General features: G+C 40.0%; 1 protein-coding gene across 2 annotated transcripts in view; it reads left to right on the forward strand.

Moving 5' to 3' along the window:
- Positions 1-14,032, forward strand: part of LOC146811648 (interferon-induced very large GTPase 1-like) — a 242,018-nt gene that overhangs the window by 36,234 nt on the left and 191,752 nt on the right. For both annotated transcript variants that reach the window (XM_085618616.1, XM_085618617.1), the window contains exon 3: positions 6,711-6,773. In XM_085618616.1, coding sequence (XP_085474742.1) covers positions 6,711-6,773 — 63 coding nt within the window. The remainder of the gene's footprint in view (positions 1-6,710; positions 6,774-14,032) is intronic.

Raw genomic sequence — 14,032 nt, forward strand, 5'->3', positions numbered from 1 at the left:
CGCGTTGGCAATCATAGCAGGCTGTCGGCTTGAAGTGCAAGTCTTGCGTTGTCGTTCGTCGCAGCTGGTCACCATCAGTGCAAAGAGCAGGTCCTGCTGGAGCTTTGTGTTGACAGTCATCGCTGGCAGTCGATTCTCGGCACAAAGAGGTCACTTTGCGGTCGTGAGTAGTCCAAAACGTCTGTATCTTCTACTTTTCTTAAGGAAGAGTTCATCCTGATGACAACCAAGTGTCCAGGACCTGGGGGCACCTCTTGGCGATCTGAACTCACTCCAGCAGAGGCCAGCAGCAGAGCTCAGGCAGGTCCAGTTGGCGCTGGTCAGATGCAGGAAAATCTTTTGGAAGCTTGTTGTTTGTATGGGCGCTTGTTGTTTCCCTGTAGCCCACACAGGAGATCAGTCAGCTGACTCTTGGAGTCACTTCTGAGTAACCTGGGTTCAAAACAAGCTGATCCAGTCTTCCTTCTTCAGGCAGCAAGGCAGTCCTTCTTCTGAAACCTTCCACAGGTTCATGAGTGTTCTGATGAGAGGTTCTGAAGGTGCAACTTTTATCCTCAGTGCCTGCTTGTGTGTGGGGATAGCTTTTTGTCTAACATTCACTCCTTTTCTAGGTTTGGCTCAAAACTCTCTTGGGTAACAAAGGGGAGGCAGGCCTAAGACATCGGGAAGGGTTGGCCTTTAGGATACCCATTTGAAGCTCAGGAAGCCTGAGTACAACCTCCTCAAGACTTCCTGTTCAGGAAAGCAACACCCTGCTCCACACCCAAGGACCTTTTGTTACTATGTCTGGAAGGAATACCCAGAACACCACATGAAAGCCATTCAGAGTCATGTCACCCTGGATGCTGGCAGAAAGGTACATTTTGTTGTTGCAGAAAAGTGTCAACTTTCTAAAAGTGGTATTTTTAGAATATTCACTTAAAACCCGACTTTCTCATTAAAGAAGATTTTAAATTGCAATTCATTTGAATGTAAACCGTGTCTCTGTATCTGGTCCCATACTGAAGTTAGCACTTATTAGATGTAATAAGATAACCCAGAGTGTGGGAGAGATGGCATAACAGCAGTGACAAATAGAGAATTCTACCCGCAGGTTCCTCATCCTAAAATTTCCCCCAGGCCTCAAAAGGGATCCTGAAGTTTTCGTGAGCAGTACCCCTGTGCGCTGGTACCTGGCATCGTTCAGCACCACAGGGTGTCGTTGGCATCATTTACACCAGAAGTGATGTTTGTAGTGCCTATATAGGCGCCACCCAGGCGAGCTGAGGTCCATTCTTTTCTTTCTGCACCAGGCAGCGCAGATCTCTGAAGAGCTACCCCTTAGTCATTTTTTACTAGGTTTTTTCAATGTTTTGTTGAAGCCTTTTTTTGAGGTTTACCTGTGTGGTCATCCAAGAAGGCCAGCTTCAAGCCCTGCGGCGCCTGTCACCGACAGATGCCAGGAACGGACCTGCACCTTGTATGCCTCTGGTGTCTTGAGCAGGATCACGACCCAAAGGCCTGCCCCAGCTTCCTTGTCATGGACCTGAAAGCCTTGAGGGAGTAATCTCTCAAGCTTATGGGTGCTCGATGTGCAAAGCTGCAGCGATTGAGGCCCCGTTCAAGAGGAAAGTCCCGGGAGGGGTTGCGGAACCGGAGGTCGTCGTTGCACTTCAAGTCGTCAGGCTATTCAGGTAAGTCTGAGTTTCACAAAAAGAAAAAGAAGTTGAATCGTGCTTCAACTTCACCTCATCCATTAGCCAACGAGATGAGGGAGTATCGGCGTTTGAGGCCTGGCTCCGTGGTTGAACCAGTGCTTGTGTTGGCTTTGCACCCCAGCCCACTTGACTGAGTTTGAGGCCATGCACCTCATCTTTGTGCGAGCACTTCCCTCTGGCACGCCTTTGGGACCCGCGGTTTTGGGATGAGCCCCTTTCTTAATCCATGTCAACGGCTCAGGTGACAGTTGGGCCCCATTGATCCATAGATGAATCCGTATCGACTCCGGTCATACTGCCTTGACCCTTCCCGACGCTGACCCCGAGGCCAACACTCCCGGCACCCACCGACATCCCCATCCCTTAATCAGACACAAAGCTGGAGGGAAGTCTTCTGGCTCCATCCCTGACTGGAGCTATGCCTTCCTGGAGTCTAAGTTCTTTTCTTATGGGCTAGAACTCTGGGAGGAATGGGAGGGATCCCTGAACTCTGAGGAATACTAGCCGTCTGAGGAACAGATGTACTGGTGTGAGGATCTGGGTGAAGCCAGGTGACTGGACACTTCTCCAGGTACTGGCATGCTTTCTCCCCCTAACGTGGCTACAGATGGTTAAGTGAAGGGCAGGGCAGCTGAGATCCTGGACCTTAGCTTGCCCTTGGTGGTAGTCAAGACTTAGCTTTCCCTTGGTGGCAGTCAAGACTAATGTCTTGACAGAAGTGCTTCAGCCGGGAGTGTCCCTATCAGAACTGTTTCTACCTTTCAATGAGGCACTTACTGACATCCTGCTTGGGACTTGGTGCAAGCCCAACCGGGGCTCCTGTGAACAGGGCAATTATCCACTGCCACCACCCCAATCCAGGGGACCCAAATTTCCTCACCCAACACCCTACCCCTGAGAAGTTGGTGGTCCAAGACTCAATGTCCCATGTAAATCCTGGCGCATTCACTGCAGCACCACGGACAGTGAATCCAAGAAGGTGGACAATCTTGGACAGAATATGTTTTCTTCTGCCAGCCCGACACTGCAGTCTGTGAACACATCGTGCCTTTTGGACCTTTGTTCCCACCCCCTGTGGGATGCGGTTGCGCAGGTGCTACCAATCGACAAAGCATTGTTGATAATTTGAACCGCAAAATAATTCCCCAAAAATGCAGAAACAAACATTTATCAAACAAATAAACATTTTTCTGTTCTGCGTGCAGCTTTTTTATTTATATGCACTTTATTATTTTGGTAATATTATTTAATTTTCTTCGTAGTCGCGGACCCCCTGAGTCTTTGCAGACCTCCAGGGGTCCCCGAACCGCAGGTTGGGAACCACTTGTCTAACAGAATGGCTTTATTAATTTGTAACAATGCACCAAGCCATGTAAAGCCTTCCTGCGTGCATTATTGTGCCATCATGCCTGAAATCTGCACTCTGTATTTCAGCATTCTCGCCAGCAGGCAGTCCAAGTGTATAATCCCACCCTAAACCTGGCACCTGGTATATCTTTTCTGTGTGGTACTATGGAGCGAGGAGAGGTCAGCTCATGACTAGTATTTATATTTGCTGCAAAAAACAAGAGACAATACTTATTGTTTGAAATACAAAAGGTCTATACAGAAAGGTAAGGCTACTGTTTCCTGCTTTCTTGCAGACTGAACCCTGCAAAGTAATCTCTCCTTGTTGCTGCACTTCAGTCATTAAGTTTATGTACAGTGCTTGCGCCAAGGAGGGAAAAATTCCCTTTCTTTTCCTTGTTAGCATGCATTTAAGAAAACAAAATGTAAAGTCTGAGAGAAACATGGCAATCTAGTGCGTGTTTATTAGTTGCTGCATTCAAACTAAATAGCCTGCTCTCTAGAGCCTTCACTAGCACCGCAATTATCAGCATTTTACATGCTGAAACAGTAACCATGTTAGCATACAATCAGCCCTGTTTTGAATTAAATCTATGCGGACAAAGCAGTCTTGATGTCGCGCACCAAAGTGGGATTGCAAAGGGTTATAATTAGTTTCTCACTTTTTAAGCACAACCTGGGTCTTAGGGTAAATACATCAAAAACCTTCTTTATGAGATGTGGAAATGGTAGCCAAAAGTGCAGAGATATGTATATAGATAAGCAGAAGATAGAGTTAACTAAAAGATTATCATATCTTGGCATTCTTTTTGATCGAAATGATTTCTGGACTCTAGCGGTGCAAGCTATTAAATTGTCCTTTATGAAGGCCACAGCTGCCCTTGTTAACTTCTCAAGAAAAGTGGGTAGGAGGCCGTTGACGGAGCTTTTACAGAGCTACAAAGCCAAATGTGTTTAGACTGCATTGTACGGTGTGGGGGTTTGGGGCTATGTTGATTTGCACCCATTACAAATAGTGGAAAATCTGTTCCTAAGATATATACTGGCAGTCCGGATAGCACATCCTCATATGTTTGCCATTCCGAATTGGGTGTGCCATATATTGCAGACTTTATGAAAATGGAACACATTCTTTTATGGCACAGGATATGGTAATCAATAAAAACCACACTTAACCAGGATATCTGAAATGATAGTTTCAAATTGAATGTGATTTTAACTAGCCCATGGCTAAGGTATGTCCGGGATTTTATGTCTGATCTGGGCCAAACTGAGTATTACACCAAGCCCAGCATCAGGTCCACCATCACAAGAAAAGATTTTTAAAAAAGGGGGACTAATTTTACTAGAAACACTTAGGCTATCGGCAGAAATAATAAAGCCCACTAAATTGCCTAATCAAATGTTTATAAGAACTTTTAGCATCAAACCAAACCTATATATTATCTCTGGTAGTTATAACAGATTTTTATTGACCAGATTCAGACTTGGGATTTTACATAGAATTATAAGTTTCCCAAGAATGAATGACTGGTCAAGAGTTATGCACTTGTATCCCTGCGATGACCATTCAGAAGAATGAACACTGCACTCTGTTTGTTTTATTCTGTACGTTTTATGATGGACATAGGAAAATATGGATTGTACCAATTTTAAAATCTTTGGGTCTTAGACAATGTTGTCCTGCTTTTACAGTATTACAGCTTTTGGAAAACGAACACGTAGTATGGAGGGTAGCAATGTTTATAAAAATGGTATTTAAATGCAGGAAAAGTATCGTAATATGAATTGCCTGACCTACCATGGAAAAGAGGACAACAATTAATGTATTTCTTAGAGGAGTTAGGTGGCGGATTAAAATGAACTAATTTTATACTTGATATTTCTATTTTTACTGAGTAATGTATTGTGATTTCATGTGCTTTTATGATTGTCTAAGATACAAATCGAATAAAGCTTTGTTGATTGATTGAATGAATGAAATATTCACACATACCTATATACACTTTTTAATACATGCTACCTAAGATATCAGTCTGACTACGCCTGTAAAAGGTCTTTTCAGTCTGAGGTAATTAGTAAGGTCTGAGGAGACTGTAGGTATTAGGACCCTGTGGTACCACAGTATCAACGTAAATATTAACTTGCAACAATGTTCTCTACAAGATATCAACTTACACAATGTTGTCAAGATATAGATGAGTTGGAATAGTAAATCTATATTCCCCTCCCCTTTGTATGCTTACCTTGACAACGGTCTGTATGTAGGTATCTTGAAGCTGATACCATTGCAGGTCAAACGAGATGTATTCAGTATTTTGGCATATAACCATTATGCCTCCTTCCCCCAAGTCTTATATATAGGTGAATCTAAAGAGGAGGTAATTATTCACGTTACAAACTATAACACTTAGGTGCTCTAGCAAGAATACCATATTGCTATCTTTATAAAAGAGGCAACTCAGAAACGTTGTGATTAATTTTTCTTTACAGTGTTTCAAATCCAAAAGGCCTACTGCTTGTTGACATTTTGAAAGAGCCATATAATTTTACAGCTAGTTGTTGTCACACATTTGAAGGCATGAATTTCTTCTTACATAAGTAATGCTCCCCCAGGGCAAGATTCTAGCAAGTGCTACTCAAGTTAATCCTATTTAACACTAAAGTGCTCAGCTTTAACTGACATTCTATATCATATGCCACTCTGGAGTTATGGGTTGATACCACTGGAACAAGTCACTATTTTAGGACTCATGAGCCTCTCCTAATAAGCATATGATTATCCAACCAGAGAAAAGATATTTAAAAAGCAGGCCACCAAACCAATCAAAAGCTGTGGTCGTGTTGAAGGTCCCCGATAGCCCATATTCCGAATACAGCATGCCTTACAGCTCAACCTAAAATCTGTTATTTATGCTCACCACCCTTCTTCAAATCCATTATCCAACTAAAACTGTCAATATTTTGAGCAGGGGTTGACTGGCAGCAAGGGCATTTTGTTGGGCTCCTACCTTATATACAGACCAACGCATTTTTGGGGTCTGTTAGCCGTAGGCTGCTGCTACTGGCGGTGGTGAGAGGAAGAGATGGTGCTCGAACAAAAAAGTCTAGGTTCTTGAATAGAGGGTGATGCTACTACGTGTTGCCTTGGGGTGAGGGGAAACACTCAGATCACTGGCCCTCCATTGACGGGAGCGGGCTGCGACTCTTCCTGAGTACAGACCTTCCTGCATTGCACATAGTGCCGCTCTTTGAGACACCTTTGGACCCCACTGAGCTGCTTCTGCTGCACTGCAATAACTGGAGAGTTTGAGGTGGCCATTTACACTAATTTCTTGGAGTACTCAGAGGCGTTGCACCAACAAAGTACTTAGGAACCCTCTCCCTCCTTTTCCGCCCTTCTCCTATCCCCGACTGTTTTTCCTTTTACTCTTTATAATCCCACCTCTTTCTTGCTACATTCTTTTTCTCCTTTCCTTCTCTCTGCATTATCTCCTTCTCATTTGTCTCCTATAATTGGGCTGCATGCTACTGTTCCTTTTTTTCTAAAGGCTCCAAGATTTTGGAAAATATAAAGCAGCAGCAAATAAAGAAAGTTGCAGACGATCATACAATTTTGACTACTCATCTGTTAATATTAACAAGTTTCTCTTGTACCTTTTAAAGGATCAGAAGCTGATGGGAATGTAGACGAGACAAAAATGGAAATAAAGACAGAAGAAGTTGAAGGTAATTTATGGCTTGATGTTCATAACAGCATCTTTTCCCACCCATTTCGCCATAATTTGGCTGCACGTCTATATATCGTTATTTTTAATTCACATATTCTTTTCTCTTGCCACCCCCGCCCCCCCCCCCCCACCCTCCTTTTCTTCTTGCTGCCCCTTGCTTATTTCTTCAGTGGGGGTCAAATCAAATAATTTATTTTTTCTGTCCAATAAATAACGGGGAGGGAGTGTTCACTGTTATGTACGGTAGAAGGAAAGCATTTAGACAATGGAATCCCCTTCTGTCATAACCCTCTATTTCAAAGGTTCAAAGTACATATGGTACAGCTGCATTTTTTCCAAATTATTCAGTGCTTTTTCTATTATATCAGTGTATGAAACAAAATATCAGGGTATTTGAAGGCAACTAGTTGGAGAGGCCTGTGAATGATCTCCAAATGCTGACCAAGATGTTAGAATCTATAAATTTGCACTAGCGTAGGAAAGATCTTTTCTAGAACAACCATTCAACAAAAAACTTGAGAGTAATGAGTCAGCAGTGCAGCTCTGCCATTCTTAATAAGATTATGTGACCTGGACACATTTTAGTTACCTCTTTTGAAGGCCTTCTCCTCAGAAGTGACATGCTATTTCTGACTACTTCTGGAGACAGTGGGTGACAAGTACACTGTGGTTTCGTTGAGTGACCTTGCACCGGAACCTCACAACATTTCTGTGAAGCAGCTGACCAGGCAGTTTTTCCAAGCCCCAGCCAAGAAAAAACTCTCAGCAGTGCTTTGTTGAGCTCACCGCCCTTCGATGGGATTGTTTAAGTAGTATTTCGTTAGTAAATAGTCCTTTTTTTAGATTCATAAATTTGGCTTAGTTATAGTTGTTTTTTTCACCCTGCGCCTTAAAAACAAACTTTACTGCTTGTTTAAGGGAAATGCATACAAAACCATGAGAAGGATAATGCTCTGCACATCAGTGGAACACAACTTTTACTTCAAGAAACCTCTTAGCTTCTATTTTAATGTGACATTTGTGCCATCTGGAGAGTGGTAGGGGCTCCTTTTCATAACTTTCAGATATAAAGGATTGTTTCATGATTTGGATTATTGTGGCCACGAACACATTAAACTCCCTGGATGCTCTCCACTGTGTCTTCTTTCCAAGACATTATATCTGGCAGTAAGAATCGACTTACTGGCTCACGTGCATTTACTATCTCTTGGCCACATCATCTGTATTAGCCTCGCTTTTCTCTGTCTGCGGCTAGGGTAGGAACACTGTTTTCAACAAGGTTTCTAGCAAGAAAAGTGTTTTATGCCATGTCATTTGGTTTGGTTGACTGCGATGTCCCTGTCTGTCCTCATGTTGCTTTTAACATGTACTAGTCCTATTTGACTGCTTATCACATTTTGTTCCAGATTTAGCGCTAAAAGATCCATTTATAATTGCAGACTTCATTATTTTTACGTTTAGCATTGGGTACGTATTACTTTTGTATGCATCAGGGCTAGGCGAAATTTTTAAATCGCCCCACAATCCTTATTAAGAGTGACCGTAGCAAGCAAACCTGTCTATTTGAGTTGTGTGTTTAGAGAGCGATCTTCCTCTAAGTTTTTTTTTTTTTTAAATGTGTCCAAACTAAAAACTAAAAGCACATTAAAAAAAAATATATTAGCTCTGACTTGTGGGATCCCCTTCTGCCCTGAAATCAGGTCCCAACCTTTTAGCCCATTGGGCAAATGCTAAAATGCTGACCTGGCGAGTTCAGCCATAGTTTTGATTTACATTATTAGAGTGGGTACTTGGACACAATATCACGTTTTAAAAAGCGGGGCACAGAAATATATGAAAATAAATTTGTAATAAAAAATATTGTTATGCAGAAATGTCAAGAATATTGATTTTTTTTTTCCACATAAGTAATATCGTTGTCAAGAATATTGTTCTAAATATTGTTTTCAATAATATAGTTTTAACAAATCTTTTTTACTTATCTTTGTGTTTAAGATCTTATATCAATTGTATGCGTTATTATTGTTTGTATAAATAATATTTTTAAATATAGTTCATAATTTTACGTGGTTTATAATTTTTTAATTCAATTGCTTACCTAATTATTAGTGTCATAGCGGGTTGCAAGGTTTGTAGGGGTATAGTTAGGGAGGTTAATTAAGTATAATTAACAATTAATTGTAGTAGCTAATTGATATAATGTAAATTGTGTAAAAACTATATTTTAGGTTCTATATTGGGTGCGGGCTCCTGAGTTTGTTGGGGTATAGGGTGGGAAGTTAAGTAATAATTAACAATTATTAGCTTGTTTATTGATTCTTAGTAATGTAAATTGTCTAATAAATTTATATATTAGTTGTATTTTAAGTGTGGATTTTGGGTTTGTTGGGATATAGGTTGGGAAGTTGAGTAATTAATAATCAATTATTTATTAATTATTTAAATGATAATGATGTAATATTGATTTTATTTGCAGGTTGCTAGGTTTGTAGATGTAAAGGGTGCAACGTTAAGTAATTTACAAATAATTTTAATGGTTAATGATCAATTATGTAAATTGTGTTAGGCTTATTATTTTAGTTACATTGTAAGTGTGGGCTGCTAGGATTGTGGCGGTATAATTAAGTATTAAATGACAATGTTTTTTAATTGCTCATTATTAAATTGTTTAATCTTGTTAACTGTTTAATTGCTGAAACTATTGCAGGTCAATCTTGGTGTTTTCAGTATTTTGACATATAACCATTATACCTCCTTCCCCAGGTCATATATATAGGTGAATCTAAAGAAGAGGTAATCATTCATGTTACAGTCTGTAATAGTTGGGTGCTCTAGCAAGAATACCATATTGCTATCGTTGTGAAAAACAATTCAGAATCTTCTTCTATGTATTTTTGCTGTACTTTCCAAAATGGCTACTGCTTGTTGACATTTTGAAAGAGTCATAACATTTTACAGCTAGTTGTCACACATCTGAATGAATACATTTCTCCTTACATCAGTAATGCTCCACCGCGGCAAGATTCTAGCTAGTGCGTCCCAAGGTAATCCTGTCTGACCGTAAGTAAGGTACTCCGCTTTAATTTACACTTTAAATTATATTCCACAGTGGAGTAATGAGTTGTAACCACTGGAACAAGCCACTGTTTTAGGAACTCGTGAGCCTCTCATAATAAGCGTAAGAGAGGCACTGGGTAGATTTTTAAACAACAGCCTACCCTTTGCGTCATGTACATGAACTGTCTTCAGGAGACCTGTCCTTCACAGTCTTAGTATGCATCCTGTCAAACGCATGCTTTTCAGTCCCCATTAGCCAAAAGTTCTGTGATATCAAAGACCCTCTGACTGGCTCTAAACCCTTCCCTGCATATCCAGACTACATTCACACATAAAAACAACACAGACCCTTGGTCAGATTAAACCCATAAGAAAGTATGGTCATTTCTAAAACAATACTTCAATCCAGATAAAATGCATTGTGTGCCATTGCCTCACCTTTGTCAATCAGCTTCCAGAAACCCGTAGCACAGCTGTTAACCTCACATGAGTTACATGAAGAAAGAATGACATTAGAGAGAGAGGAAATCATAGAGGACAAAAATACTGGTTATACTTCAGGCACAGAACCAACAAAAGAAAACTACTATGTATGCTCTCCACCCTTCTTCAAATCCATTGTCCTTGTCCAACTAAAACCGATCAATGTTTTGAGCAGGGGTTGAGACCGGCTGCGAGGGCAATTGTAGCATTTTGTTGGCCTCCTGCTCCTACTTTTTAATCCTGACTGACACATTTTTGGGGTCTGTTAGCCGTGGGCTGCTTCTAGTGGTGGTGAGAGGAAGAGATGGCGCTCAAACAAAAATGTCCAGATTCTTGGAAAATGGTAACGCTACTAGGTGTTGCCCCCAGGGTGAGGGGAAACGTTCAGATCTCGCTATTAACAGGGGCAAGCAGTGAATTTTCCCGAGCACAGACCTTCCTGCCCTACACATAAAGCCGTTTTTTGAGACACCTTTGAACTCTACTGAACTGCAATAATTGAAGTGTTTACGGTGGCCATTTTACATTCATGTCTTGAGTACCCTATAATTTCTTCTGATAAGTAGGTGAGAGGCATTGCACTGGCACACCCTTTTCTTCTTCTGAACCCTCTCGTTCCTTTCTCGCTTCTCCTATCCCCGACTATTTTTCCTTTCACTCTGCTTAATCCCACCTCTTTCTTGCTACATTCCTTTTCTCCTTTCTGTCAGAATGATAGCCTTCTCATTTGAGGACTCTGCTTGTTTTTTTCCCCTTAATATTGGGCTGTATGCTGCTGTTCAGTTTTTTTCCACAGACTACAAAATCTTGGAAAATATGGAACTGAAGCAGCAGTAAATAAAGAGAGTTCTTAAATTTTTGGCCACTTCTATGTTAATATTAACACGTACCTCTTGTACCTTTTAAAGGATCAGAAGCTGTTGGGAATATAGAAGAGAGTCAAATGGAAATAAAGCCGGAAGAGGTTGAAGATAATTTACGGTTTAATGTTCATAACAGCATCTGGCCCATCCATATTTCGCCAAAATTTGGCTTCACTTTTATATATAGTTATTCTCATTTTACATATTCTCCCTCCCTTTCCCCAAAACCCAACCATGCTTCTTTTCTCTTTGCTGCCCCTTGCTTATTTCTTCAGTGGGGGTCAAATCAAATAATTAAATTTTCTAGCCAATTAATAACAGGAGTGGTTGTTCACTGTTTTGTGCAGTTGAAGGAAAGCATTCAGACAATGGAATCTCCTTCTGCCATAACCCTCTCTTTCATTGGATCAAAGTACAGGTGGTGCAGCTGCATTTATTGCAAAATATTCAATGCCTTTCTATTATATCAGTGTATGCAACAAAATATCAGGGTATTTGAAGGTAACTAGTTGGAGAGGCTTGTGAGTGGTCTCTAAATACTGATCAAGATGTTTAAATCTATAAATTGGCCCTAGCGTAGGAAAGATTGTTTCTAGAACAACCATTCAACAATAAATTTGAGAGTAATGAGTGCAGCCCATTCTTACATAAGATTATATGACTTGGACACATTTGAGTTACCTCTTTTAAAGACATGCTCCTTAGAAGTGGCATGCTATTTCTTACTACTTCTGGGGATAGTGGGTGACCAGTACAGTGTGGTTTCATTGAGTGACCTTGCACTGGAACCTCACAACATTTCTGTGAAGCAGCTGACCAGGCAGTTTTTCCAAACCACAGCCGAGAAGACACTTTCTACAGTGCTTTGTTGAAGTTCTCAGACCTTTAGTGGTATTGTTTAAGTAGTATTTTGTGGTTAAATCCTCCTGTGTTTATATTCATACATTTGGCTTAGCTATAGTTTGTTTTATCACCTTGCAACCCCCGCCCCAAAAGTCTTTACTGCTTGTTGTTTAAGGGAATGCATACAACCCCATAGGAAGGGTAATGCTCCACATCAGTGGAACATAACTTCTACTGTAAGAAAACCTTTAGCTTGTATACTAATGTGACATTTGTGGCATCCGGAAGGGTTTAGGGGCTCCTTTTTATAACTTTCAGAGAAATTAAAATTCAGAACTTCAGATATGAAGAATTGTTTCTTGATATGGGTTATTGTGGCCAAGCACTCATTAAACTCCCTGGATGCTCTCAGCAGTGTCCTCCTTCCAATATATTTTATATGGCAGTAAGAATGCAATTATTGTGTCACGCACATTTACTATCTCTTAGCTACAACATTTTTATTAGCCTCACTTTTCTCTATCTACGGCTGGGGTAGGAACATTGTCTTCAACAAGGCTTTTAACTTCCATAGGTCTCACGAAATGTGTTCTTTCATGCCAAGATATTTGGTTTGGTTGACGGCGAAGTCCTTGTCTGTCCTCATATTGATTTACGGATATTATTTGAGTGCTTATCAAATTTTGTCCCGGATTTAGCTCTAAAAGACTCATTTATAATTACAGACCTAATTTTTTGCGTTTTTTGGTAACATTGGGTAGGTATTACTTTTATATGCATCAGAGCCAGGAGAAATGGTCAAACCGCCCCAGAGTGGTTTTTAGGAGTGACAGTAGCCAGCAAGTCTGTCTATTTAAGTTGTGTGTTTAGTGAGCGGTCTTCCTCATGGAATTAGTGTTTTACAATAATGTGTCCAAACTGTAAAAACTTAAAGCATAATTTTTAAAATGTATATTAGCTGAGAACTTTCAGTGCTGACTCGTGGCAGCCCATTTTGCCCTGAAAGTAGCTCCCAACCTTGTAGCCCATCGGGCAAATGGTAGAGTGCCCAAGTGGCCAGTCCCGCCATAGTATAGATTCACATTATTAGATTGGGTATTTTGACAAAATATCAAGTTTTAAGTAACAGGCTTCAGAAGTATCTAGGAAAATATATAAAAATATTGTGATGCAAAATATTGTTCGATAGAATATCGATTTCATACCCCCACCCAAGTAATATCATCAACAATATTGTTGTTGTTAATATAGTTTTCAATAATGTGGTTTTAAAAAATATTGTTTTTTAATTATCTTGTTTTAGCTCGTATATTAATTTTATGAATTATTATTTTTGTATAGTTAATATTTTTTTAATATACTTAGTAATTTTATGTGCTTTATAATTTTTTATTTAATTGAAAATATTAATTATTAGTGTCATAGTGGGTGCTAGACTTGTAGAGGTGTAAGGTGGGAAGTTGATGGAGTATAATTAATATTAATTCATTAATATTTTTGATTAGTAATTATGTAAATTCTGTAATAACTATATTTTAAAGGTATATATTGGGTGCGTGCTGCTGATTTTGTAGACGTAGAGGGTGGGGAGTTAAGTAACAATTATTCATGTATTCATCATTTATTTGATTAATTATGTACATTGTCTAATAATGATATATATTGATAAATTAGAAGTGAACTGCTGGGTCTGTAGGGTGGGACTCCTTTGATAAAACAATATAGTGATTAATCATTTTCTTTTCAACCCACAAATACAGACTGAAAGGTTTGTGTTCATGGTAGCAATTCTTATAAAAATTGGCATAGCCAATAGGACTTGGCTTTGAAAGATGTTAGCTTACCTTTTGGCTTTGCCAATTCTTGTTGCTGCTACTGAATTGCATTGACAAAAAAGTCTAAACTTGACACCAGCATGAAGATGTATTTGCATACATACGTCGTGACACAGCTGCTATTTTATTCTTATAATGTACTCTTCCAAGATGGCAGCAGTCTGTCTTGGAACAGC

Source organism: Triturus cristatus, chromosome 7 (assembly GCF_964204655.1).
Source record: "Triturus cristatus chromosome 7, aTriCri1.1, whole genome shotgun sequence".
NCBI classification, from domain to species: Eukaryota; Metazoa; Chordata; class Amphibia; order Caudata; family Salamandridae; genus Triturus; species Triturus cristatus.